Genomic DNA, 25,358 nt, shown 5'->3' on the forward strand with positions numbered 1-25,358 from the left:
GAAACTCTCTCTGAATAATAATCTCTCTTCCTCCAGGCAACAACTGGCAGTTTGCATTCAACGTCAAGTTCTACCCTCCCGACCCCTCACTGCTCACTGAAGACATTACCAGGTACACACACACACACACACACACACACACAATCTTGTACTACTTGTAGGTTTCGTTATACTGTCTACTGACTGACTGTCTTTCAGTGGTAAGTCGTCTTCGCTGGTGCTTTGCTGTAGTTTGCTCTGCACAATAAAACGATCCATTGTCCCACTCACGGCTTTCTCCTTTTAAATGTTTTCAGCCCTATCACTGGCTGCCAATCAGGGCATTTTATGTGACACACACTTAAAATTTCCACGTGTGAATGGTAACAAATCGCTCCCCCATTAAGGTTTTTTTAATTAAATTACATATTATAGCCAGAGTTTGCCTCTTTATTAGGAAATGGGTGCACACAACATACTGATACAGTCAATTAGAAATGAATTCATAACTTTTTGTACAGGCCCAGTTGAATATTGCCATAATAATGTGTGGTTATCACACCATTTGAGAAGCGCTGCCCTAACCTAATCGTAGCCTGAACCCTGTAAACCAAGTCTTAACCCTCAAACAGGCCTTTGAAGAAGTAAGGACTGGCAAAAATTTCCCCACTCTCCAAAAACGGCCTCACGCTGTTGGTTAAAAACTTGTCTTCTGTCCTAACGATGTAGCAAGTACAAGTACACACACACACACACACACACACACACACACGTTAGAGATATACCGATGGTTACCAAGTGGGGGCAAAAAAACGTAAATAAACTTTGACATGATATATTTTCCACTTTTCGGGTACTTCTAGAGTGTTTGTTAGCAAACGGTTAATTTCTATGAACAGATATCTGCATACAGAATCTGTAGGCAACAGGACAAGATCTTGCTATCGTAAGCATTCTGGTTTCCATTTGTGGTCTGAGTGGTATTGACCTGTCACGTTTGACTAGCAGGTAAACAGTCAGTGTAGGGAAGCAGAACGCATTTGCAGAAATGCAATCTTTTAACCCATCAACTATTGTTGGAGTAGCTTTTTAAACTTTATCTGCAAATATAGAGAGTAGCCAAAATTACCACCACACGAAAGAGGAAGTTTTTGCCCAGATATGACTCAGCAGTGGATCTCTCAGAATATTGGCCGTTGCCCCCAGAAGCTTTATCGTCGTCAGAGCCGATGGGTTCTGAGACTGGCAAACAGCTGTCTGTTCACAACTTCAGCAGACAGAATAGCATTTATTTGGAGTTAACGAGGTGGTTGTGACTCAGGAGGTAGACTGTGTCGCACACTCATTGACCTATGGCTAAGCCACGCCCCCTCCACTCACTCAGACAAACTGTCAACATTCAGTGAGCGGCGCTATGGCAGGTGTCACAGTACACGGCATTTCACAGGAGGCAACTGATGATTTTTGGAGACATAACGATCAGATGTCATTGAGAAGTAACCAAAAGGGCCTAAACTACGCTTTGGAGGGATATATTCATCATTTTATTGTTGAGAAGGTCGATGAAAAGCTTAAATTACAAGCCAAAATTTACAGGTCACAGTGTACGCTTGTGAACCGCATCTGGTTGCCGTCACCATCAAAGACAACAAGTTAAAGTGCCACTGAAGTTAAGGTTTTTGGCTCAGAATATGAGAAAAGGATAACGGCCTTTTTACCATCTTTACCAAGAGTGTCTCTCCGTTAGTTTGGTGCTACAGTATTTACACTGAATCATTCAGCATAACGTTTGCCAACCTTTGTTATCTCTGCCATTACAGATAAGTTAATGAAGCTAAGCTCCAGAAGTTAACGTTAGCTTAACTAGAGCCCTTTGGACAACAGCTAACAATGATGTACGATCACCAAAGTACAAAACTAGAACAAAATAGGCTAATGAACTCCCAGCAAACAAGGTGACATGATGAACAACGCAGCTAGGAGCTAACGTTAGGCTAACTTTAGCTAACGTTAGCTAGAGATGTTAAAGATAACTTTATATTTCTTTCCAGCAAAGTGACAATATGTTGCCTCAAACACAATGTTGACTTACCTTAGAACAGATGTAGACATCATTGTTAATCTTATTCACGTTGAGTTGATGTTGTGGTCTAACGTTACCACACAACTTTATCCAAAGCAAAGCAGTGTGGGGATTGATGACTGCAGTTAGAGGGCACTGAAAGGCTCCATAGAAGAGTGATGAACTGCAGAATTAGATGATAGTTCTCTCCATTTGATCCGTTGGTAATGCAAAAATGTCGCTTAGTGCAGCTTTAAAATTTCACTTTGAAAATCGATTTGCATGTCTAACGCCTGTAATACAAAACAAAAGTTAAAAAAAAAAACAGCCCACAAGTTTGCCTTGTGCACATTGCTAATTCATGTGTATGTATGCACACACACACACACACACTCAGGCATGCTCCAAGCACGCAGCATTTAGGTTGGAGTGTATGTCTAATGGAGCGAACAACTTCTCTGATGGTTGTAGCTAAAGGCTAATCGAGGACACACACTCTCTGACACGCACACACTCACCTCGACAAGCACCAACAGCTGACTTGCATTGAGTGGCTGTTTCTCCTCCCATTGCTATATTTGTATTTTTTACCTCTTCATCTTTTTTCAATAGACACATTAAATATCGTTTGTATCTGGTTTTACAGGTTTACTGTATTATTGTATTTATTCAAATGTAAACAAGAAGTGATGCTTTTTATTTGATGTTTTTTCAAGTATTTTTCATCCAGTCCTGACCCGTATTAACACGGTGAAATTCATTATTGCTCTGAGGCAGTGTGTTTGCCCAGTGAAGAGAGCCGCTGTAACTGAATGACTGGAGTTTAAGCCTCCATGTCAGCAGGTCCCACCACAGCGACTTTGAATGCAGCCAGGATGATACATCTACCAGCACCCTGAGGTGTCTGAATTAGTCATTCACACAGAAGCTCCATTCACATAATGAATTCTTCCATAAAGGTTTACAGCAGAAGACAGCCCGCACTGAATTGCTGTGAATCCACACAACCACCGCACAGTTCAGTTCAGCTACAACGCACACGTTATGCAACTGAGTTTGGGGATGTCACGGTGGGGATTAGATGTAAGGTTATCCCAACAAACCGCCACACTAAGAAAATTAAACAACAAACACTGCACCTGCAAAGACATTTAATCTGCACCAGCTGACCCCGTGCTCCAGGCCTCACAGGAGGCAATGTGGCTGCTCGGGTCGCTTTATTATTGTCATGAACAATGGAGCTGGTTTCAGTTCAAAGACAGGCTTAGAGCGAGTTTTTGTTGTTGTTGTTTTTGCTGTGAGTAGTTTCAACTAAATCGCAGCCTGTTTTCCTTTTCCTCTCCTGCAGGTACCTGTTGTGTCTGCAGCTCCGTGAAGATGTGGCTTCTGGACGGCTGCCTTGCTCATTTGTCACTCACGCTCTGCTGGGGTCATACACACTGCAGGTAGAACACACTATATGGATGGATCCAGTGTATGTCTGTGTTTTGTATATCGGTGTATGTGATTTGGCCGCCTCTGTTTGGTTCACAGGCAGAATTCGGTGACTATGAACCCGACCAGCCTCGGCTTCTGGACGTCAGTCAGCTGACCTTTGCACCCAATCAGAACAAAGAGATGGAGGAGAAGATTCTTGAGCTCCACAAATCTCACAGGTCAGAGAGAGAGCAGCAATCAGAAGCAGTCAGAGACAAGTATATCTGTCTTTTCCTTGTCACTGTAAGCTGAATATATGTTTACTTATGTTTGTAACACGTGTAGTGAAGGGACCATAACTGGATCTTTGTCATGTGTCGTATAATTCAAACCTAATGAATTTATGCCATGATACAATTGTTAAAGGGTAACTTTGGTATTTTTCAACCTGGGCCCTTTTATGCCATGGTGTTATGTCTTTCAATCAGACCAGAGTTGGTGATTGTTGGAAAAGTTAAAAGACAAACCACAACAGCTTTTGTGAGTTTAATTTTGTTTGTGTGGGCTTTGAATTAAGCGTGTTTTATTATGATAAAACTGCTGTTTATTTAAATGGAGTCTGGTGGGTTTGGCGATAGTGATTTCAGGGCTGTTTCTGGTTAAACAAAAGGATCTTACTCTTTAACAAAAAGGTCCATCTCTGTAGGGATCCTTTCCATAGGTTGTCAGACCCTTATAATAACAATCTGAGCCTGTCAGTGACAAAAACAAACACTTTTAGTAGACGTAAATTGATGGTGCATAATTGCCCCAGTCGGTTAAATCACAGCCTGTTTTGCCACTGCCAGCTGCAGCGCTCTTAATATTGTACCAGTTTCAAAATATATTGTTCTCATTAGTCAACATGCGAGAATATGGGACAGGTTGAAAAATACTTTAGTTTTCCTTTAATCTGAGTGTGTTTGTAGTAATGTATTTATATTATTGTTTAGGGGAATGACACCAGCACAGGCCGATGCCCAGTTTCTAGAAAATGCCAAGAAGCTGTCCATGTACGGGGTGGACCTGCACCATGCTAAGGTATGAATAAATGAATGAATCCTCTCCTCTTGTTTCCATTGTTGTTGACATCAGGGGATTAGCTCAGTCGCTTTGATGTGGAGAGAGAGAGTGCAGCAGTGTGTGTGCATGTTTGTGTCGCAGCATCTGTGTATCTCTGTGTGTCAGCTGTACAAACACTCAGGGAGGCCATTGCCATGGGAACAGCCAGTCTCTCTCACTGGGATAGCAGGTCATCAGCAGAGTGCGTGCATGTTTCCATGTGCGTCTGAGTATTTTCGTGTCTTTGTGCGAGACGGCAGGAAAAAAAGGGGGAAATATGCACGACAGAGAGAAAGAGGGAGGGAGTCTGGAAATAGAAAGAGAGGATGTGAGATGGAGGATACAGAGAAGACAAAGACATGACGGACAGAGACGAGGTTAGAGTGAGATGGGGACAGATCCTTGAGAGAGAGAAAAGAGGCGAGTCCTCTTTAAGGGCATGCTCCACTTGTTTGCAACACAGAGGGAGAACCAGGGGAAAAGATGAGAGCAGCAGAGAGAGCGCTTCAAATGTTGCAAGTCTTTATTCTGGCATACCAAAGTTGTGGGAATTCAAGGAGCAGATCTATTTCCGTCCTGTGCCATTAATTTGTTGTGCAAGTTTCATGAACCCAAGGCCCACAGAGAAACCCCCGAAATGCTGTTTCATCAGAATCATAGTGGACGAGCACAAATGCACTTTCCTCTGTTTAATAGGAATAAAATTTGACACCATTGAGTTGCTTCAGTAACAAGGTGCTGGCTCATTGTCACACTGAAGGGTTTGCATTTTTCTGGGTTCAACGTTGTGCACTGGCATTAAACAAAAACTTTAAATTGACTGAAAGATAACGGAGATAAACTTTCTTGAGCCTGCACAGGGAAGTGTCACTGCAGCAGAAGCACAAGATGCATAGTATAGATAAAGCATACTGCAGTATACACATATTATGAACATCTACTATGCAAATGACCAAAGAATGCAAATTAAAAGTACTTAATAAAAATACTAAATGTAAATATACACCAGACATATACTGTAACTATAAGGTGTATTGAGACAAAAATAGCCACAAAATCAGTGACAAGACACGGACTAAACTTGAAGTTGAACAAAAGATGCGCTTGAGTGAATGAAGTCGGCCGTTAGGTCAGGTTACGTCAACGTCAGCAGCAAGAAATACTTGTGGCAGCAAAAACAAAGTTACTTGTAATGAATGTGTGTCACAATGCAAAGGGTGGAGTTTAAGATTTAATTCAGTTCTGTTTTTCTAATATTATTCATCACTGTTAACTCAAATACAACCTAGACTGTTACATCATAGCTGCCTTCCTTTATTTTTGCAACTGAATGTTAAACCCGCTCCAAGGAACTTTTAACTGGATATGCAAAAGTCTTGTTTCTGCTGATGTCTGTGCGTGACCTACAACAGCAAATGAGACCATTGGTGTGAAGATAAGCTATTTCTATATAGTGTATATCCATACCTTTAGGAAACTGTCTCCGGGTCCGCCCCAGGTCGCTTCCAGGACGAAACGATTAACGGCACTCAGACGGCACACGTCATCTTACCTAGCTGCTTACATTTATAGTGACTCTTATAAATAGTCTCTATTCCTCCTCCTCGACCCGACGTCCGCGGGGAGTTAAAATAGCAGCAATCATCGGGTAAAAGTTCCGTGAAAGCACTGGACTCACCAACAGTCAGTCACGTCTCAGTCACACAGAGAAAATCCAATCCTCGGGAAGTCAGGAAATCCTTCAGAATAAACGTTTTGTTCGCTAGCGATCTAGCATTTACCAGCCCAATCCTGGCAGGAGCCGGCGGGTCCACGGCGTTAGCTGTCCGGGGAGCCACACACAGAGGCCGCAGGTTGTGCAGATTCACCCAAGAAGAGCAGGGGCCGCGGGGCTGGAACACCTCATCCGGGCCGACGACAGGTACCAGCCAGGCGTCGACAGGGTCCAGCGAGTGCAGAGAAATAAAGAGGCGCGGCACCGCTCCATACTCAGTCCAAGAAGCCGTGGAAGTGCTCGCCAAACAGGCCTTCAGCCTTACCAGCCGACCGCTGTGTTTACCCCGGTGGCGGTGGCGTTTACGCCGGAGAGGTGGAGCTGGGGCGCGGCAGAGGTGAGCTGGGATCCCCGATAGGAGCGGGGGCAAAGTTTTCCCGTCTTGTTGTTTCATTCATCACCAAAACAAACACATGTGCGAGCCAGGTAAGCATCTTTACGACAATACGCGCTAGAGCTCATGGGAAATGTAGGCTTCATTATGGCAAAACACTACCGCTTTTGTCCACAGGGTCACCAAAATCAACTCAAAATGAAAGTTCCTTGTAGGGGCTTTGAGTAATATTAAATATATGAAGAACAGATTGCAGAGCTCGACATTAACTTTTTGAGGCGCCTGTCCTTCAGAAATGTAAATCAGCCTTTCACTTGTCCTGGCACAGAAATCACTTGTAGGGATAAAAAATGACAAATTATGTTTTCGGTTTTGTTTGAGTGGTTTGTTGTCAGGACAGGTCAGCAGCCTCACATCTTTTTTAGGATGGTCAGTGAGCAATCATGTTCTACAGTTGTGCTTTTCATTGATTTTTTGTTATTCCTTCCATCAAGGAGATTATGATTTTGCCTGTTTTGAACAAAATACACACTTTACTAATCGTTATTTTTATAGTCATTTAGAACAGTCGGCAGTTAGAGCTGCACAATTAATCTAATATTGATCACAGTCCTGATTTTGCCTTCCCACAATTAAAAGAACATGATTGATTGTGATACTGACGTTCAAGACGTGTGCTCCGCTTACAGAAAACTGCATGTAAAAATCAAGCGCTTCCTTATCAGCCAGTCTTAACAGCTGCTACGTGTGCACCCTGCTGCAGCAGCCTGGGAAAAACAGACGGGCAAAATGAAAATCATCAGACATCATTGATTGAAGTATTTCAGATGTAGGAGAGAACAACTCATATGTAAAGTGTGCATGTGACTAACAACTAACTTGTTAAACCACCTGAAAAAACACTTGCAGTGTAATGAATGCATGAAAGACAAGAAGAATAACGTCACTAACATCACCGTTACCATTAGTCCCTGTCCAGCGTCAGCAGCAGTGGATACGTATCCGTAGGAGATGCACTGAATTCAGGTGAAGAAGGACAACGTGGAAGTAAAACCAGTGCTTTATTTATTGTTCTTTATTATTGTTTTAAGTGCAATGAAAATATTTTGTCCCAGAAAACGATGATTAATCATGAGAAATAATTCTTATCTCAATATTTATCAAAATAATTGTGATTGTGATTGTGAGCCCTAGCTGCTGCAATCTTAAACACAAACCATGCACTCTTCTCTTATAACGTTAGTTTACAGCGAGTTGAGGGAGGTGTCGATCACTGTAGTGCCTCTCAGCTCAGCAGCTGCGTGTTGGGTGCCTGATGGGTGCCGCCTGCTGCCACTGTTTGTAGCTGAATCTGCTCCCTCCTCTCCAGTTCGTGCTGTTTGTAGTTTAGCTGATATCGAAACGTATTTTGGGTGAGTGTGACTGATTCAGTGAGAGCAGGTCACCATTCTCTTAAGTTGGTGCTTGGCTGTGCTGCAGAGCCTGAAGGAACATGGCCGCCACTGTTCCTTTAAGATAAAATGTTTGAACTGCAGGTGGTCTCTGTGAGACGTATCGTCAGGAACAAATGCACTTGTTTCAGTCTATAATCTGAATGTATTGGTTTGATTAATGAGTGGCACATGATGCGAAGATGTTTTTCTTTCTTTGTTTATGACTTGTAACTTGTCAAACTGAGACACAGACTTCCAGAGTGAGTGACTAATGTAATCTCGGCATCAAACCCTTCCTGCTGCAGTCACTGAAGATCCATTGTTCTCTCACAGAAACCACACAAAGCAAGTGTTTTCCCGCTACATCCATCGAGTCAGTGTGTCCAAGCCAAAGTGCTAAAAGGTATCTGCCAGGAGAGCAGATATCGATGAGCGGCTGATAGCATGTCAAGGCCATGTGACATGTTTGTGTGTCCCGCTAAAACTGTCCATTATCAACATGTTGCACGCTCCATTAGTCCAACGGATTTTTCCTGTGTAAATTTGCTACTGTAATCAATACCTCCCTCATCATTACCACATGGCCTTAAAAGCTTGAGTCAGCTGACCATGTTAGAGTTGTACTGAATGACAGCGCCTGTGTGTGTGTGTGTGTGTGTGTGTGGTAATTGAGTTTCTGTTGACCTTAAGCAGACTACTTTAAAAATCAATTGATGTACAGTATGATGTGATTTAGACAAACAGGCGGAAGCTTCACGGAGATGAATCAATTACGTCATGATAAGGTATGTTGTTATACATTTGAATCTGTTGCAGGACTCTGAGGGCGTGGACATCATGCTGGGTGTGTGCGCCAACGGGCTCCTGGTTTACAAAGACAGGCTTCGGATAAATCGCTTCGCTTGGCCTAAAATACTCAAGATCTCATACAAGAGGAACAACTTCTACATCAAGATCAGACCAGGAGAGGTTTGTGACCAGACACATGCACACACACATACAGGCTGTAGATAATGAGATTTACTCATCATTTTGTGTTTCTTCTGGTAGACGGAGCAGTTTGAGAGCACGGTGGGATTCAAACTCCAGAATCATCGATCTGCCAAAAGGTTGTGGAAAGTCTGCGTGGAGAATCACAGTTTCTTCAGGTAGAACTACACATGTGGACAAAACACCTGCTAACACCCACTGTCTGGCTTTTGTTTTAAAGGGATAGTACACCCAAAAATGAAAATTCAGCCATTATCTACTCACCCATATGCCGAGGGAGGCTCAGGTGAAGTTTTAGAGTCCTCACATCACTTTCAGAGATCCAAGGGGAGAGGAGGTAGCAACACAACTCCACCTAATGGAGGCTGACGGCGCCCCAGATTCAAACGTCCAAAAACACATCATTGAAACCACAAAATATCTCCATACTGCTCGTCCGTAGTGATCCAAGTGTCCTGAAGCCCCGACATAAAAAGTTGTTTGGAAAAACGTGCACACGTGAGCGCGGTGCCCAGAGAGGCAGTCAGAGCTACAGGCTACAATGAGGCTAAAAACAGAGTTCAAATGAGGTTTTTCCAAACAACTTTTTATGTCGGGGCTTCAGGACACTTGGATCACTAGGGACGAGCAGTATGGAGATATTTTGTGGTTTCAATGATGTGTTTTTGGACGTTTGAATCTGGGGTGCCGTCAGCCTCCATTAGGTGGAGTTGTGTTGCTACCTCCTCTCCCCTTGGATCTCTGCAAGTGATGTGAGGACTCTAAAACTTCACCTGAGCCTCCCTCGGCATATGGGTGAGTAGATAATGGCTGAGTTTTCATTTTTGGGTGCACTATCCCTTTAAGTAATCACCAAAACATTTTCATTGGCCTCTATGCTGCTTTATTCTTTTCACCCGGTTCACTGGTGCGTTCTTAACAATGGGCAGAGCGAAGCTGGAAGTAGGATAAACGGCAGATCCCTTTTAAAATGATGATGGATCTCTTGGTTAAATACCAGCAGACTGTCAAAACTTCCAGTGCTCAATACTATATTAACACAATCTGTCATAATCCCAGAGCACTCTGTAATGTTTTAAACTCTGTCACATCCTCCTGCTCAGAAGCATCGCTCTTTACATGTGAGGACTTCCTTAATTTTTTTTAGGGAGAATGTTCTTAATATCAGAGCTATTTTTATTCCATCTGTAAATAGTTTGTCCCAGTGGTTCCCAACTGGTCCAGCCACAGGGTCAAGATTTCCCTTCAGTCATCAGTTTAAGGTCCAAACATTTTAATACATTCGGCATCCTACTTGCGTTCAGCCGTGTCGTTGAGCTAGTTTGCTGTCTCTGTCAAGTAGCTGTCCATTAGTCACTCAGTCTACGGCAGGGAGCGGCACTTCAAAATAAAGCTCTGTGCTGGAAGTTTCCTGTATTTCAAAATAAAGTGTGTTTTGTTACAAACTTGACACATACAAGAGTCACTTGCAGTCCATTCAGAATGGACCCGCGACCCACCAGTTGGGAACCACTGGTCTATCCTGTGTGCTTGACTGCTGACAGTGGGAAAGAAGTCTATCATTTATTTTTAGTGGGTTATCCTTGATTTAAAAAACCTGCATATACACGCTAATGTTGGTGGGAAAAGGATGTATGAAGCAAGTGTATGCACATGGTGAGTTTAGAGTAACTGGAACAGCTTGTTAGATAATGTTCAATGCAGGAATGTTTGCTTTATCAGGCTCAACAAAAGGCCGGGTCTCTCTCCTGAAAATATTTGAGCGAGTGTATCTTGTGGTTGTTTAAACAGTCTGACGCCCGGGGCAATACACACACACACACACACACACACACACACACACACACACAGAAGATGAACCAGGTGCTCATCACTGCTGCGTTTGTAGTTGCCGCGAGTGTGTGCCGTGTTTGAATGTCTGTGTGCGTAAGAGAAGGGAGGAATAAGCTTTAATATCCTGTTGAGGGAAGAGTTGCCTGGAAACATTTTGGCCTCTCTTGCACATATAGGGTAGCCTCAGCCTGGACCCTACGGGACCCCCAGAATGTTGTCAGACATCTGAGCCCGTCATGCTGAAGTTACCCTTCAAATTTCATTGCAGCACAAGATTTTAAATTCATGCTGCTCTCCCCATGTCCCCATCCTTCTCTCCCTCCCTCTGTCTCTTGTCTGCAGGTTAAACGCACCAGAACCTCCCACCAAGGCCCGCTTCTTGACTCTGGGCTCCAAGTTCCGTTACAGCGGGCGAACCCAGGCCCAGACCCGCTTGGCCAGCTCCCTCATAGACCGACCTGCACCCAGCTTCGAACGCACCTCATCCAAACGTATCAGCCGCAGTCTGGACGGAGGTAACACACACACACACACACACACACACACACACACACACACTCAAGTCACAAAGCGACACAGATAGACAGTATTCCAGCTTCACTCTAAACAATATCTAGGAATAGACAGAAAGATGAGTGGGAGGAATGACTGGCAGATGGGAGCGGGGTCATGGATGGAGGGATTGTGTGTTTTTCAGTGTGTGTTTGGATGTAAAATGCTGGTGTCTGACCAGATACAGGAAATAGCTGCAGCATATGTTTCCTGTCACACAGTGAGAGACAGAGATGGAAAGAAGGAATGCTACGTGTGTCAAAAAGAATAGAGGCCCTCTCAATGAAAGAAATACAGCATGTCGATAACAGTCACTCAGGTCACTTATGTGTCATGACAGGGATGGATGATTGGTAAAAGATCACATTTTATAATTTAACTTGGACTGAAATCTTCCTAATTTCTACATATACAGCTGATATAATGTTTTAAATGAGCCGTCACAGCTTCAGATACATTTTATTGTTCTGGGAAAATCGCCCATACCGTTTATTTGTGGTTTTCCAGATTTAGCTTAAAGATCTGACCTCATGCAGCTGTGCACTGCTGCTTCACATGTGTCAGCTGATTTCACTGTCTCACACTGCCCCCTGCTGGACACATTGTCCCACTGCACGCCAGCATCTTTGTGAATGGGAGACACTACACTCTGACTGTCATTAAAGTCCTTTATTAGTACATGGATAACCAACATGTTTCAACAAGAGAGTCATCAGCGTGTAAAATGCAGTGGAAACAGGTGCAATTTAAGAGTGCATGTGAGGATCATGTGACACAGGTCATGTGATATATTGGTGTAGCCCTACTAGACAAAAAAAACCATCAACAAATTGAAAATGAAATAAATGTATACTGTAAATAATTATATATTTAGTAACAAAGCTTCAATACCAAATGAATAGACAGTAAATAACAGTGAAATAAAATAAGAATTGTTCTATATTGTGATAAACCTGCTCATAAAGTGACAGAAACAAATAAAAAAATAATTTGACAGTATGAATAAAGTTAAACCTGAATATTCAAGTCAAACAATCACGTCTTTTATTATATTACACATTTATTTTCCTGTTTCTTTTCACTAAACTTCTGCTTTACTTAAAGATGAAACCACAGTGTGTGAGACGTTGATCTGACCTTGACCATGTTTGGAAAAAACAACTGAAGGCAACACACACACACAGCAGCTGCCACTTTGTGTTAGATTATGTTTATGTTATTTATCAGTGTTTGTGTTCCTCGTTCCTCAGCACCAGTGATCAGCATAACTGAAGCCACATCTGAGAACGGACGTGAGCCCCACCTGGAGCTCCACTCTGACTCTAAGGTGTGTGTGTATGATGTTTTCATCATGTGTGGATTCATGCATTTGTGTGCACTGAAAGAAAGGACAGACAGAAAGAAAATATATTTTAGGGCTGCACAATATAAAGTTTTTTTTATCATCAGTGCTGTGATTCTTTGAGCGATCCTTTAAGTTCAGTTTGTTCAGTAAAAGAATGTTGGAAATAATTTCCTTTAATTTTTTTATTCACCCTTTGTTGTATTTTGGCAGCATACAGAGAGCAGCAGAGCTGAGTGTCCCTTAGTTTCTTTTTATTTATCGCAGGTAACATCCTCATCATGATATTAGACATTATTGCATATTAGATATTTTCCTCCTCTTGTGCAGCCCTAATAGAAGACTAATGTTAGACACCAAATCTTTTCCTTTGTTGCTGTCATTATACTATAGCTAGGAGTCCATATTGTCCAACTGAAACTGTTTATATGTTTGTGCTTTGAAGAGAGAGACAAACAACATTACAACATTTTTCCTGTGTGGGCTTGTACAACTTGTATTGTAACATGTGTTAAACATGTGAGGAACCATGCAGCACTTTCACTGGGGGCATCTGAAGTTGTACACGTGACGACAAACGTTTAATAAGGACAAACTTTTATCTGGTCACTACTGAGGCTTTAAATCACCCATACATGTAGATGATGAGAGTCATATGCTGATATGGTTTCTGTTTTCACAGGGTCATTTAGATACTTAACTTTGCCTCCTGTAGAACAAGGAGGCTTCTCACTGCTCCGCTTTAAGCTGTCATTATGCGTGTGAGTGAACGAGGGGACAGAGACCAACAAGGCTGACGGAGAAAGTTTCACATCTTCATTTAATGCTCACAGGATTAATATGATTATCTTCAGTTTAATGATTTCCACTGGATCTTAAAGGCTAACTTTTGGGTTTTTCAACCTGGACCATATTTCCCCCTGTGTTTGTGTCCAAGGGACTGATGGAAACAACAATGTTTGAAACTGGTCCAGTGTTGACAGAGAGCGCTTCAGCCAGCTGCTGCAAAAGAGGCTGCAATGAAACCACTCTGGGCATTTGTGCATTGTAATTTTATGACACTAAAGGTGCTTGTTTTGCCACTGACAGGCTCAGATTGTTAAAGTATGTGAAAGCATTATGGAAAGGATCCCTACAGAGATAAACCTTTTTGTTAAAGAGTAAGATCATTATTGTTTAACCAGCAACAGCCGACATCTCTAAATAAACAGTAATTTTATCATCGTAAAACACACTTATTTCACACTAACAAAAACCATCATGATTCGTCTTTCCATTGTCTTAACAATCATCCACTCTGGTTTGGTTGTTTAAGTTTAAGCTAAGGGTGCTGTCACACCTGCCCTGTTTGGTTCGGTTCGATCGAACTCAAGTTCGTTTGCCCCCTCAGTGCGGTTCATTTGTGCAGGTGTGAACACAGCAAAACAATTACACCGAGACCTTCTTGAAGAGGTGGTCTCAGTCCGGTTCCAAAGGAACTCTGGTGCGGTTGGTTTGTGGTGAGAAGGTGTTCCGACCTGGATGTGAAGCAACTGCAGTCACATGACACATTGTTTGGGTTAAACATGAGCATGTTACAGTCCTGGAGGATTATTAATGTGCACCTCCTCCTGTACTGCCTTAATATGCACATTCAGCACATCCAATGCATCAAAACATTGTTTTCTAGTTGGAGCCGCGCCTCGTTTTCAAACTGTATGCTTTGACTAAAATGAACAATGACAGCAATATAGTCCACGATGAGCAGCGCTAAAATCAACCTGCGTAGTTGTCCCTCCATTGTGACATTAGAAAGTGTCACATTTATCTTGCAAGTGTACTCTTCTTCAACGTTTGCTTTACTTCCTGGATTTTTCCCACATGGAAATTCTGACCAATCAATAGCAGCTTTCTCACACAAGGCATTTGATCTGGTCCTCTTGTAAATGCTGCCGTGAGAACACGAACCAACTCTAGGCAATTATACAACTTTGGAACAACATGAGTCCCTGATTCAGACCAGAGGAGACCACTCTAGGGCTGACAGCAGCCTTAAATTACTGTTTGTTTAAATGGAGTATGTTGATGGCAAACAGCTCTATCTCTGCAAGGATCCTTTCCATAATGTTGTCAGACACTTAATAACAATCTGAGCCTGTCAGTGGCCAAAACAAACACTTTTAGTGGATGTACATTGATGTTGCACAAATGCCCCAAGCGATTACATTGCAGCCTGATCTTCCACTGTCTTCTGCAGCGCTCTCTCTCAGTACTGGACCATTTTCAAACAGTGTTGTGTCCATCAGTCACTCAGACAAAAACACGGGAAAAAAGGCCCCAGGTTGAAAAATACCTCAGTTACCCTAGAGCAGCTATTATAGGCAGGTCTATGTGATTTGACATTGACTCAACATCTGGCACACCGTCCTGTACCACAGCAGGACTTCGGCCACTGTTGAGTACACATATAGTGTTACAGTACAGTTCTGCATGCCTCCTGTTCCGACCATTCTCCCCACTTACCCTTTTCTCCTCCGCCCCCTCGCTCACACCCCGGCACTGTGGAACTGACCTCTTTGTCTTAGCCTTCGTCCAGTCGTGGCACCCTGCACACAGCTGTTACTCTGCACTGTGCTCAAACCCTGCTATGTTCACTTTTAACCTATTTTTGCTGTGTTGTTCACTGACTAATGTACTGTCTCTTTCCCTCTCTCCTTGTTCATTCACACACTGTTTTGGTTTTATCACTTCCCTCTGGCATGCTGTCATGTTCGTCATCATTTCATGACAAAATGAAATGATGTGTTTTTAATGCACATTGTGTCGGTTCTTTTATGTTTAACTTGTTTAACTTCCTCACTGCTTGCTGCTTCACTTTGTGGATGTGCACGTGTCTCCTTTCTTTTGCCACCTACTCTGTCACCTGTGTTTTCGTGTCCCTCCTTTTCCTTCTTCTTCTCTCCTCGTGTGTGCTCTTCTCTCCTGCGATCCACCTCCATCAGTCAATCTTCATGTTCCCTCTCTCCTTCTCCTCATCATCCTCCCTCTCCTCCATCCCCCCTTCCCTCGACACTATCTCCGAGCTTGACCACGGCCTGTCAGACATTTCTGAAGACGACGACCTCAACGACGACGCGAGCGCATCACACGCGCTGTGGGCCCTTCCCTCAAACACCTTGTCTCTATTCTCCGATCAGCAGCCAGCTGACCTTGAACACCTCGCACAAAGCTCTCCAGCCTCCTCCCCGATCACAAGCTCCCAAACATGCAGCTCGGAGGCGTACGGGGTGGAGGAGGGCAGCCAGGCTGAAACCACAGCAAAAGCTGGGGTGCCAAATTGGTGGAGCTGCTTCTCTCTGAGGGGTGTGGTTAAATACGTTTCTTTTATCCTGTGTTTCCTCTCCATCTGGGGGAAGAATGGAAACAGGTGTCTGCCCACAAAACTATTTTCAGGATTATCAAAGAAGCTGAGCTTTTTCACTCCCACTGTGTCCAAGCTCACGTCCAAGTCAGTATTGCCAGTCGTTGCCTCTGAATGCATCGTTAGATCCAGGTTATGTCACATTCTTAACAGTTTGGCATCAAAACTGACTTGTTCTGTGGCATTTGTTCAGAGCCATCTGCCCACTAAAGCTCTCAGTTTGGTTCCTGCTGTTGTTCGGCACCCAACACAACTACATTTGCCCCCGCTTCCTTCTCTTGCCCGTCCCCAAATCGTCTCTTCCTTTTCCTCTCTGTCCTCTCTGCCCTCGTATCTCCGTTCAGTCCCATCTGGCTCCTCCCTCTCTTTCTCCAACCTTGCTCCGTCCGTACATCGCTACCTCCTAAATCCCTCCCCTCTGTTGCTGCCCTGCCTGCTGGTCACCTTCCTGTTAGCCGTGATGCTGACAGCGAGCCAGTCCTTGGTCTTAGCCCTGATTTTAGCCACACCCCTCGGCCTCACCCTGTGTTACCTGGAGAACAGGGTCTCCAGCCAGCGTAAGGCAGTTTTGCCGATGTTTATCAAAGAGAAGGATCAGTATGAGGGTCAGTTAAGCTCTCCTCTCACGCCGACACACACACCTCCACGCATCAGGCACCACACTCAGACTAGCGCTACGTGGACGCTTGAGGTGTGCGATCCTGCTGCATAAATACCCCCCCCCCCCCCCCCCCCCCCCCCATTTTACCTGCTTTATGTTTCAATCTGTAAACTGTGTGTCTGTATGTTCAGTCCCCCACCACCACCACCACCTTGTGTTTTCTTTCGGTGCACCACCCTGCATCCTGCCAGCCCCACTGTATCGTTTATAAGAAGTATTAAAACTCAAAGAGTTTATAAAGGATTAACAAATAGAGAAAATATTATTATATTGTTAATATAGAGGGAAGATTTTAGGCATATAAGTGATTTAAATTCTGTACAGAGACTGTTAGGGAAGGAATAGATGACATGTAGTGATGAGCAGAACCGCTTGATGTCTTTGAAATGCTCAACATTAGTCATCATGCTCATAAAGGAATCCCCTTTGTGTTTGACACTCATCAAACTAAAGCAAATTTATTTTTAATGACATTTTCAGTTGCTGCTTTTTGTTTTCACAGTGCAGACGGATTAGTCATACGCTAGATGTTATAACTGTATATACAGATAGATAAACTAACCCCTCGACCCCGCAGCACTCAAAGTGTTTTTGTTTGTATATTAAAGCTAATGAATGTTAAGAGTAAACAGTGTTACACTGACCCTGATCCCTGAGGTCCAGGACTCCCTCCTCAACCTCTGTCTGTTGTTCGCTTAGTTGGAGTTAGAATTTAACTTTTGTACTTTTGTGGTGGCCTTTGGCGTTTTCCTGTGGACGCAGATGGATCAGAGATGTGATGAAAAGACAGGCTGAAAGAATACTGGCATATTCTGCTCATTGCTAGAGTCACTATGACACTGACTGCGTTCACATGCACAAACAATTCTGGTTTTTGACCTTATTCTGAAAAAGACAATACAATACTGGAATTTCTGTCTTTGATACAGCACCTTGAAACATATCGATATTTGATATTAAATTATATTAAAATTAAAAGATGTATGTAACAAGACCAATACATGAAAACGATGATAACACTAATTCCTCCTAAGCTTTTACACGACTAATGAAACTGAATATTTCACTAATATTCCTGTTGACATGCATTAACGTGCACAACATGCAGTTTATCACGGCAAAATATGGAAAATCAGAAGCCTGAAGCTGCTTGTCATTTTGCTTCTTTTTATTCTCTCCCTCACACAGACACACACTTCAAATGCATAAAAACATAATGCAGACACCTAAGCCAAAAAAATGAAATAAAAAATAAAAATCATCTTTTTACTTCTGGTTCATGAACTGGAGTTGTCTCCTCTTGTGTGGGCTCAGTGACATGGGACACTCTCTTTAATGCCACATTGTCCTTAGAATACTCTAACAAACACACTCATCAGTCCCTCCAGGATCTCGCAGCAAAAAAACCTTGAATTTGCAGCCAATTTTCTCAAAAATCACATAAAAATTGCTGCATTTTTATGTGATTTTTTGTTTTTGCGGTAAATTGCAGCTAATGACAAAAGGAGAAAAAAATGTGTCTAAAACCTGAATAATATTGGCATGTCTTATCAGAAAATGCTACATCCAGATTAAGGTTTTGGAATATCCAAACTGAATATGTTGTTTACATGACCTGTATCACATTCAGAATACTGTCACATCTTACTATATAATGAGGAAAACTCTGTGTGTGTCTGTTCCATGTTTTTCTCCTCACTGACTTGGTCAATCCATGTGAAATTTGGCACAGTGGTAGAGGGTCATGGGAGGATGCCAATGAAGCAATATTACATCAATTGGCCAAAGGGGGCGCTATAGCAACCCATTGAAATGTCAAACTTTGAATGGGCATATCTCATGCCCCGTATGTCGTAGAGACATGAAACTTTGCACAGAGATGCCTCTCCTCATGAGGAACACATTTGCCTCAAGAACCCATAACTTCCGCTTATATAGATTTTCCGCCATTTTGAATTTTTTGAAAAACACTTCAAATGGATCTCTTCCTAGGAAGTTTGAGCGATCTGCATGAAACTGGGTGAACATAATCTAGGGACCAATATCTAAAGTTCCCTCTTGGCAAAAGTTGGAAAACTTACTAAAACTGAGCTTCTATAAGGCAATGAATATTGCGGAGGGCGTGGCTCATCACATAAAGGTGTATAACATCTCAAGGGTTTCACCCATCACCACGCAACTTTGTAGGCATATGACCACACATAATCTGAGGGGACCCCTCCATTATTGACCCCATCAAACAAAATGGGGGCGCTAGAGAGCTCATTTCTTATCTAGGCCTAACCGCCATATGGATTTTTACTAAACTTGGTAGATATGTAGAACAGGACGCCTCAAGGTGACTGGAGAAATTTAACTCTAATTGGCAACTGGGTGGCGCTATAACAACAGAAAAATGCTTCAAAATGGCTAAAATGCGACCGATCGCTGTGGCTCCCCCTGTGGACCAATGTTGGTGTTGTTTCTAATGTTTGGTATGACTAAGTCATGGTATGGTATGCTGTACATAATCAGGGAAACTGTCAGTGTGTCATTCTGTCAGTCAGTCATTCTGTCTGTCCCACGTTTTTCTACTCACTGACGTGGTCAATCTATGTGAAACTGCACATAGGTATTGAGGACTGGCATAGGTAGAAGGTGACAAAGCTACCAATGGCTATGGACTAGTTTGGAATAATATTGGAATATTAAGTGTGCATGTAAACGCAGTCAATACTAAAATGAAATCTGGCTACTGGTGGAAAACATCGAAGCAACCAGAGAATAGTTTTTCATAATCTTATCTGAATGAAACGTAGCACTCCTTTACAGGAGCTATAGCAGTGCTAGCATTGTACTTGTTGTAGATACGGTGGATCTGACTTGGGTTTAGACATGATCTGAACACAGTGTGCTGTACATAAAAAGTTGTTTAGGGAAAACGTAAATGTTCATGTATCATATGATGGAAATATACTTTGACACAGACTGTGAAACTTATTTTATGTAGGATGAGTAGCTCAGTCAGTAGCACCTGTTGCCTCCCTTTATCAACCCTCTCAGACGCTGTCAGAGGTCACATGACCAGTAGAGCTCCCCGACACCATGGGGGGAGAAACCAGCTTTTCCCATCATCCATTTCACATTTTTCTTTCTTCATTCCCCCTAACCTTCCTCATTTTATCATGACTGCCATCGCCAATGACATTGAAGGTTAAGGAGGTGGACTTAAGCCCTGGTGATGCTGAAGCCACGCCCACCCAGGTCTGTCTTTACCCAGCATGCTTTGCAAATACTCAGGACAATAATGTAGGTTACTGGTGGTTTTAGATGTAGAATGGAAATGGTTTCATGGTGTAGTGGAGCTCACATGCAGTAACCCTAACCTGTCCTTACTCTCTCCCTGACTTCACCCCTGTCAGCAGTCACCTGGAGCCAGTGAGCTCGCCCCCTCTCAGGTTCACACACAGCTATTGGTTTTATTTGTCTCTCATCTGCTCGGCACGCGTTGGTTTGGTTTGTTGGTGTCACTGTTTTAGGGTGAAGCTGCCCTAACATCATGGTACAGAGTCAGTTTCTCCTACAGACCCAATCTGGAATTTGTACAGACAAAATAAAAAATCAGAATATTTACACTGATGATATAAAGTTAGAGATGTGTCTATATTAATACCTTTTGTTTTCAGATTGGGTCTGAGTCTAAAAACTGATCCCGAGCGGGCACTTTCACCCAAAATCCTCACTTTGGGTTGCTCTGGTGTGGAGAATGGTTTCACAGTTTCAGTTTGGTTTCTGGTTCATGTCTGTGGTTTATCAGTATTTTGGGGTTTGGCTGAGAGCACACTGGGGTTTGTTGCTTTGTGTAAATGTGTGTTGGTGTTGCTGTGGGTTTGTGTCAACATGGGTACGAGTGCTGGCGTCATTACATTCAATGAATAATACCAACATGTTAATATGTGCTTGTACCCATCCTCCAGCCTTCATCACAGTTTGAGACGTGTTGGCTGTGTAACCACATTTTCTTTTCTTTTTTTTTCTTATATATATCATTTATTATTATTATTAAATGTAATGGTTATTTTCTTCCAGCTTTTCTTTTATTTATTTTGTAGAGTTAAAACCAAATACACACATTTTATTTTATTTATTTCCATTTTTAAAATTAATTTTCACCGTTTTATTTTTTGCTGTATGTCTGCCTTCCAGAGTCCAATGAGAGTGCATGGGGACAATATTTATGTGAGGCACAGTAATTTAATGTTGGAGGTTGGTACTGGCGTCGTCTGATGGCCGACTATAAGAACTACATGTTTTCCGTGTACTCTGACGCCATCAGAACTACAACTTCCTCTGTACTGTTACTGTTACTGTTACAAGACTGCTGCCCTCTCGCACTCTCAGGCTCTGTTGCATGCCTGCGTGTGATCATGTGTGTGGATGTTTGCATATCGAGTTACACTCAATTCTTGCTGTTTCCTTTTTTATAGCGTGATTGAAAATGTTTTGGTGCTAAATGGTTTCAGTGCTGATCGTTCATTTTCACATGGCAGCCATTTGGAACACAAGCTCGGAAATGTGACTGAGGATGTTGTCGTAAATTATCTGTAGTTGCACTCAGCAGTGTTGTAGCAGAGCCAAATCTTTCCCTCAGGAATTGGTGGAGACGAGATTGAGTAGTGCGCTTTGATTTGTCTGGTGGCCAGGAACATGGGCACGTCTTGTACCAAAAGGAACCCGTGATATTTTCCTGTGCTGCATCTCTGAAATGCCAAATATTTATCAGATGTGTATCTGGCTACGCTGGAGTACAGTGGAGACTTTCTGTCCCAGTGAATTTCCCAAGCTGAGTGTTCTCAATGGCTGCTTTGTGAACAGGCGCGTCAGCCGTGTGTGAACTTTTGTGCATGCTCTGTGCATGTTGAATGCTGTTCTGTGACCTTTATTGAAAAAAAAACAAAATCTTGTTCTCCTTGATTGATGAAAGAGTTTGATGATCGCCAGGCAGCTGCGTCTAACCTGACTAACCCTGCCTCTCTAACACATGTGAGAAGCTCTCCTCCTGTTTTCTGGTGATTGGCTGCCAGCGTCGAGTGATGCGTGGTTTCGTTAACACACTAAAACAACAACAGTATGCAGCGTGGGGCTGATAGTGATGCCACTTGATATGTGTAGTCTGTCCAGTGTGTAGTATTTTAAAGCAGAAGACTAAAAACATATTTTCTTTATGACACACAATAAGTTTATTTCAAGAGGAAAATTCTCCTTTATTTGTGGTCCAGTCAATTTACAAGGAAAATGTTGATCCACCTCCTCTATTAATAAACTATATTTAATTGTATCCTATTATGTTTGTGACAGAAAGACAGAAAATGGCAGAGACGAGAAAGAAAAAGTGTTTAAAGGGGACCTGTTATGCTCATTATGTTCACTTGTATTTAAGGTTTCTACTTTAACATGTTTACACACTTCAGTGGTCAAAAAATACTTCACAGTGAAACTTGTATTAGTAGCCCGGGCTATATGCTTCAGTCACTGAACTCAGCAGGCCTGTATTTGGGACAGGCCTTTAATTCCTTCCACGCAAAACTGTTGCTCAGCAAAGATGGTAAATAAAATCAAATTGTTTATTTGAACCAGTCTGAATATTACTTGTATAAAAATTAGGCTTCAGATAATATAGCAATTATGAATCATTCATTTGATCTAGCTCCAACAGATCAGAAGGAGAGTGAGTTACAGCACCCAGCATACCAACACCACTTTCTCCTCTTAAAACAATCCTCACAACTTAGATTCATTTCTATGAAAAACACTTTTGATTCTTTTGAGCTGAGGACCCTGACAGACTGAAGGAATATGAATAACTTACAGGGTAATCGAGGAATGGACACATAACTTGAGGTTGCAAACAACCCACTTTTATACATCCCAAGAACTTCTATAAAAATAAATAAACTGCTTGGCAACCAGACCAGGCCTCTGATTGAGACAGGCCTTTATTTGTGTAGCCACACCGGGCTAGTAAAAGGGACTGGGTAATTAACTGAGGCTTAACTTTTGTTTTAAGTTTTACAGTATTTTCCTCACCTTCCTAAAGTGCTCTTTTAAAGGCCTGTCTCTTTAAGCACCCAGTCAGGTTTTATTTCCTCGCCCCTGTAGCGAGTGAATCTGCCTGTAGTGAAACCGGGGCTAACCGGTGCTTCCTCCTCAGGCTCCACTTCACTCAGCTGCCCCACAGACCCGCTGCTTCTTCACACTTTAACCTGAATAACAAACCGGAGCTAGCTGGGAGCGGCTAGCGGAGCGTTAGCCGCAGCATGACCGGAGGGAAGCACAGCCAGTTAGCCTCCGCTAGTCTCTGAGCTAGCCCCGGCTCTCCGTTTGGATCCAACTGGAGCACCGAGCCCTGGTTTGTTATTCAGGTTAAAGTGGGAAGAAGCAGCGGGTTTATCGGGCAGCTGAGTGAAGTGGAGCCTGAGGAGGAAACACCGGGACCGTCTGGATGTAATAGTCCGTGGAGGTGCTGCGGTGCTCGGCTGCACAGATAGGAAACCCCTCGGCTGACAGGATGTACCACTCTCTCACTCCGCTCTCTCTCACGCAGGCGCAGAACGTACGTGCTACTTGGCCGTCGGATGTAGTCCGTGTAGTGTGTTCAAATGCAGCTGACACAGGGCGACGTGAGGCGACGTGAGGCGACGTAGACGACGCAACAGTTGGCTTTCGTCGCCGCTAGTTCTATTTTTCTAATATTAAAAATCACCAAAAAAGCTGCTAAACACAACCAAACACGATTCAAAATCTGAGACATTAACGACATCAGCACAAGATTAGATATTTTCCTGATGTTAGCATGTAGCCTAATGTAGCAGGGTAGGCTACGTAATGTAAACGCTTAAAGAAGCGTGCCTGGAGCAGATGACCATATAAAGAAATTCATCACGATGTGACATCAGCTTGTCTCAAAAGTAGAAAAAACCCCACTGGAAATAAAGAACAGTCTGCAGCCTGAAGTTTCCCTGCAGAGGTTAGTTTTACATGCATTTACCTCATTTTTGGAAACTTTGGCCATGTTGATATGAACATCCAACACTGTGACATTATATAAATGACAGAAATAAGGAAAAGCATAACAGGTCTCCTTTAAACAGTCTCATGGGAATCCAGTGAAGGTGGAAGTAAAGAGATGATCAGCACTATCAGCTCCATGTTCTGCAGTCTGCACAGCTGCTCCTGGCCTGATTTTAAGGAAGAACTCCCCAACAAGATGGAGCGGCCCTGTTTCACTGCAGCCTGCTTTGAAATACTCAAATTCACACACACGTATTTTAACAAAATTTAGGATGTTAGATCCTTTAAACAAGGCTCCAGTGAGGCATGGCATCCATCTTGGTTTCCTCCCGATTGACAGACTAATGTTCCTGTGTTGAACCGAATTTTCCCCTTCCTCCCTCCTCCCCTCTCTCCTTTTGTCCTCCCTCTTTCCTTCTTCCTCCCTCTTTTCCATATTCCTTCTCCCATTACATTTCACCTCACCCTGCCATCCTTTACTTACCCTTTTTTTCCACCTAATCCTCCCTCCATTATCATTTTTCTCACTCTGTCATCCTATTTCCTTTCCATCTCTTCTCCCCTCAAATCTCCTTCCCACCTCTGCCCTTCATCCCTCATTTATCCATACTCATCTCATTTACTCTCCACCTTCCTCTTTACCCCGCCCTCCCCCGTCTTCCCCTCCCCTCCCTCATCAGGACCATGATAAGACCCAAGAAGACGTTCTCAAACACCAAGCTAGCATTAGCCAGCTTAAACGCTCCTTTATGGAGGCGCCACCTCCCTCTCCTCCTCAACCCAACCAGTGGGAGAAACGTCTCACCTCCTCTCCCGCTACAACGATACGTATCCAACAGCAACAGCAAGTGGTACGTCTGTCTGGATGTTTCTGTGTCAGAAAAGAAGCATGAGGCTTTTTTTGTGAGCTGTCTTTGCAGATAATTGCAGGTGCTTCAGAAACTGTGTCACACAATTAGTTGCAAAGAAACAAGAATGTGGTTCTGGTAGAATGACGTGTCATCACGTGTGTGTGCAAGACCTCTCTGTCTGATGCTTTTGCTGTGGTGGTATTTTCATGACCTGTTGTGTGTAGATCACTTACAGCTCCATGGACTGTGTGGGGTTTCTCTCTTCTGTAGGAGCTGCTCCACTTTCTTATCCTTTTCCAGCTGGACTCACATCACATTTTATCACATGCATTTTCCAGCAGTGCAAGGGTTTGATTCTGTTTTCTCTACGATGCAATGCTCTGCTAGTTTCTCATCTGTTAAACAAATCTGTTTCATTCTGTTGTGGTTTATATAATCATTACAAGACGTAAAGATGCAAGCATGGCTGCTCTCTGTAGAACTTCTGCTGTACTTCCTGTGTGTCTGTTTTTATGTCTTGTGTTAATGCTGTGTTTTGGGATTTCTTTTCTCTCTGTTGTCTCTCAAATGTCATCTTTCT

General features: G+C 43.0%; 1 protein-coding gene across 14 annotated transcripts in view; it reads left to right on the forward strand.

The window, feature by feature from the left end:
* The window catches only part of epb41l2 (erythrocyte membrane protein band 4.1 like 2), an 88,498-nt gene that overhangs the window by 46,464 nt on the left and 16,676 nt on the right, over positions 1-25,358 (forward strand). For 8 of the 14 annotated variants that reach the window (XM_033648276.2, XM_033648281.2, XM_033648289.2 and 5 more), the window contains exons 7-17: positions 37-112; positions 3,390-3,486; positions 3,575-3,696; positions 4,450-4,537; positions 8,916-9,068; positions 9,150-9,247; positions 11,265-11,437; positions 12,725-12,801; positions 20,070-20,120; positions 20,279-20,314; positions 24,608-24,778. In XM_033648276.2, the coding sequence (XP_033504167.1) occupies positions 37-112; positions 3,390-3,486; positions 3,575-3,696; positions 4,450-4,537; positions 8,916-9,068; positions 9,150-9,247; positions 11,265-11,437; positions 12,725-12,801; positions 20,070-20,120; positions 20,279-20,314; positions 24,608-24,778 (1,142 nt within the window). Of the gene's footprint in view, positions 1-36; positions 113-3,389; positions 3,487-3,574; positions 3,697-4,449; positions 4,538-8,915; positions 9,069-9,149; positions 9,248-11,264; positions 11,438-12,724; positions 12,802-15,797; positions 17,129-20,069; positions 20,121-20,278; positions 20,315-21,062; positions 21,123-24,607; positions 24,779-25,358 lie in introns of those variants that run through there. The other 6 variants (XM_033648279.2, XM_078173649.1, XM_033648287.2 and 3 more) reach the window with 4 other exon arrangements.

The sequence above is a fragment of the Epinephelus lanceolatus genome, chromosome 13 (assembly GCF_041903045.1).
Source record: "Epinephelus lanceolatus isolate andai-2023 chromosome 13, ASM4190304v1, whole genome shotgun sequence".
Classification (NCBI taxonomy): Eukaryota; Metazoa; Chordata; class Actinopteri; order Perciformes; family Serranidae; genus Epinephelus; species Epinephelus lanceolatus.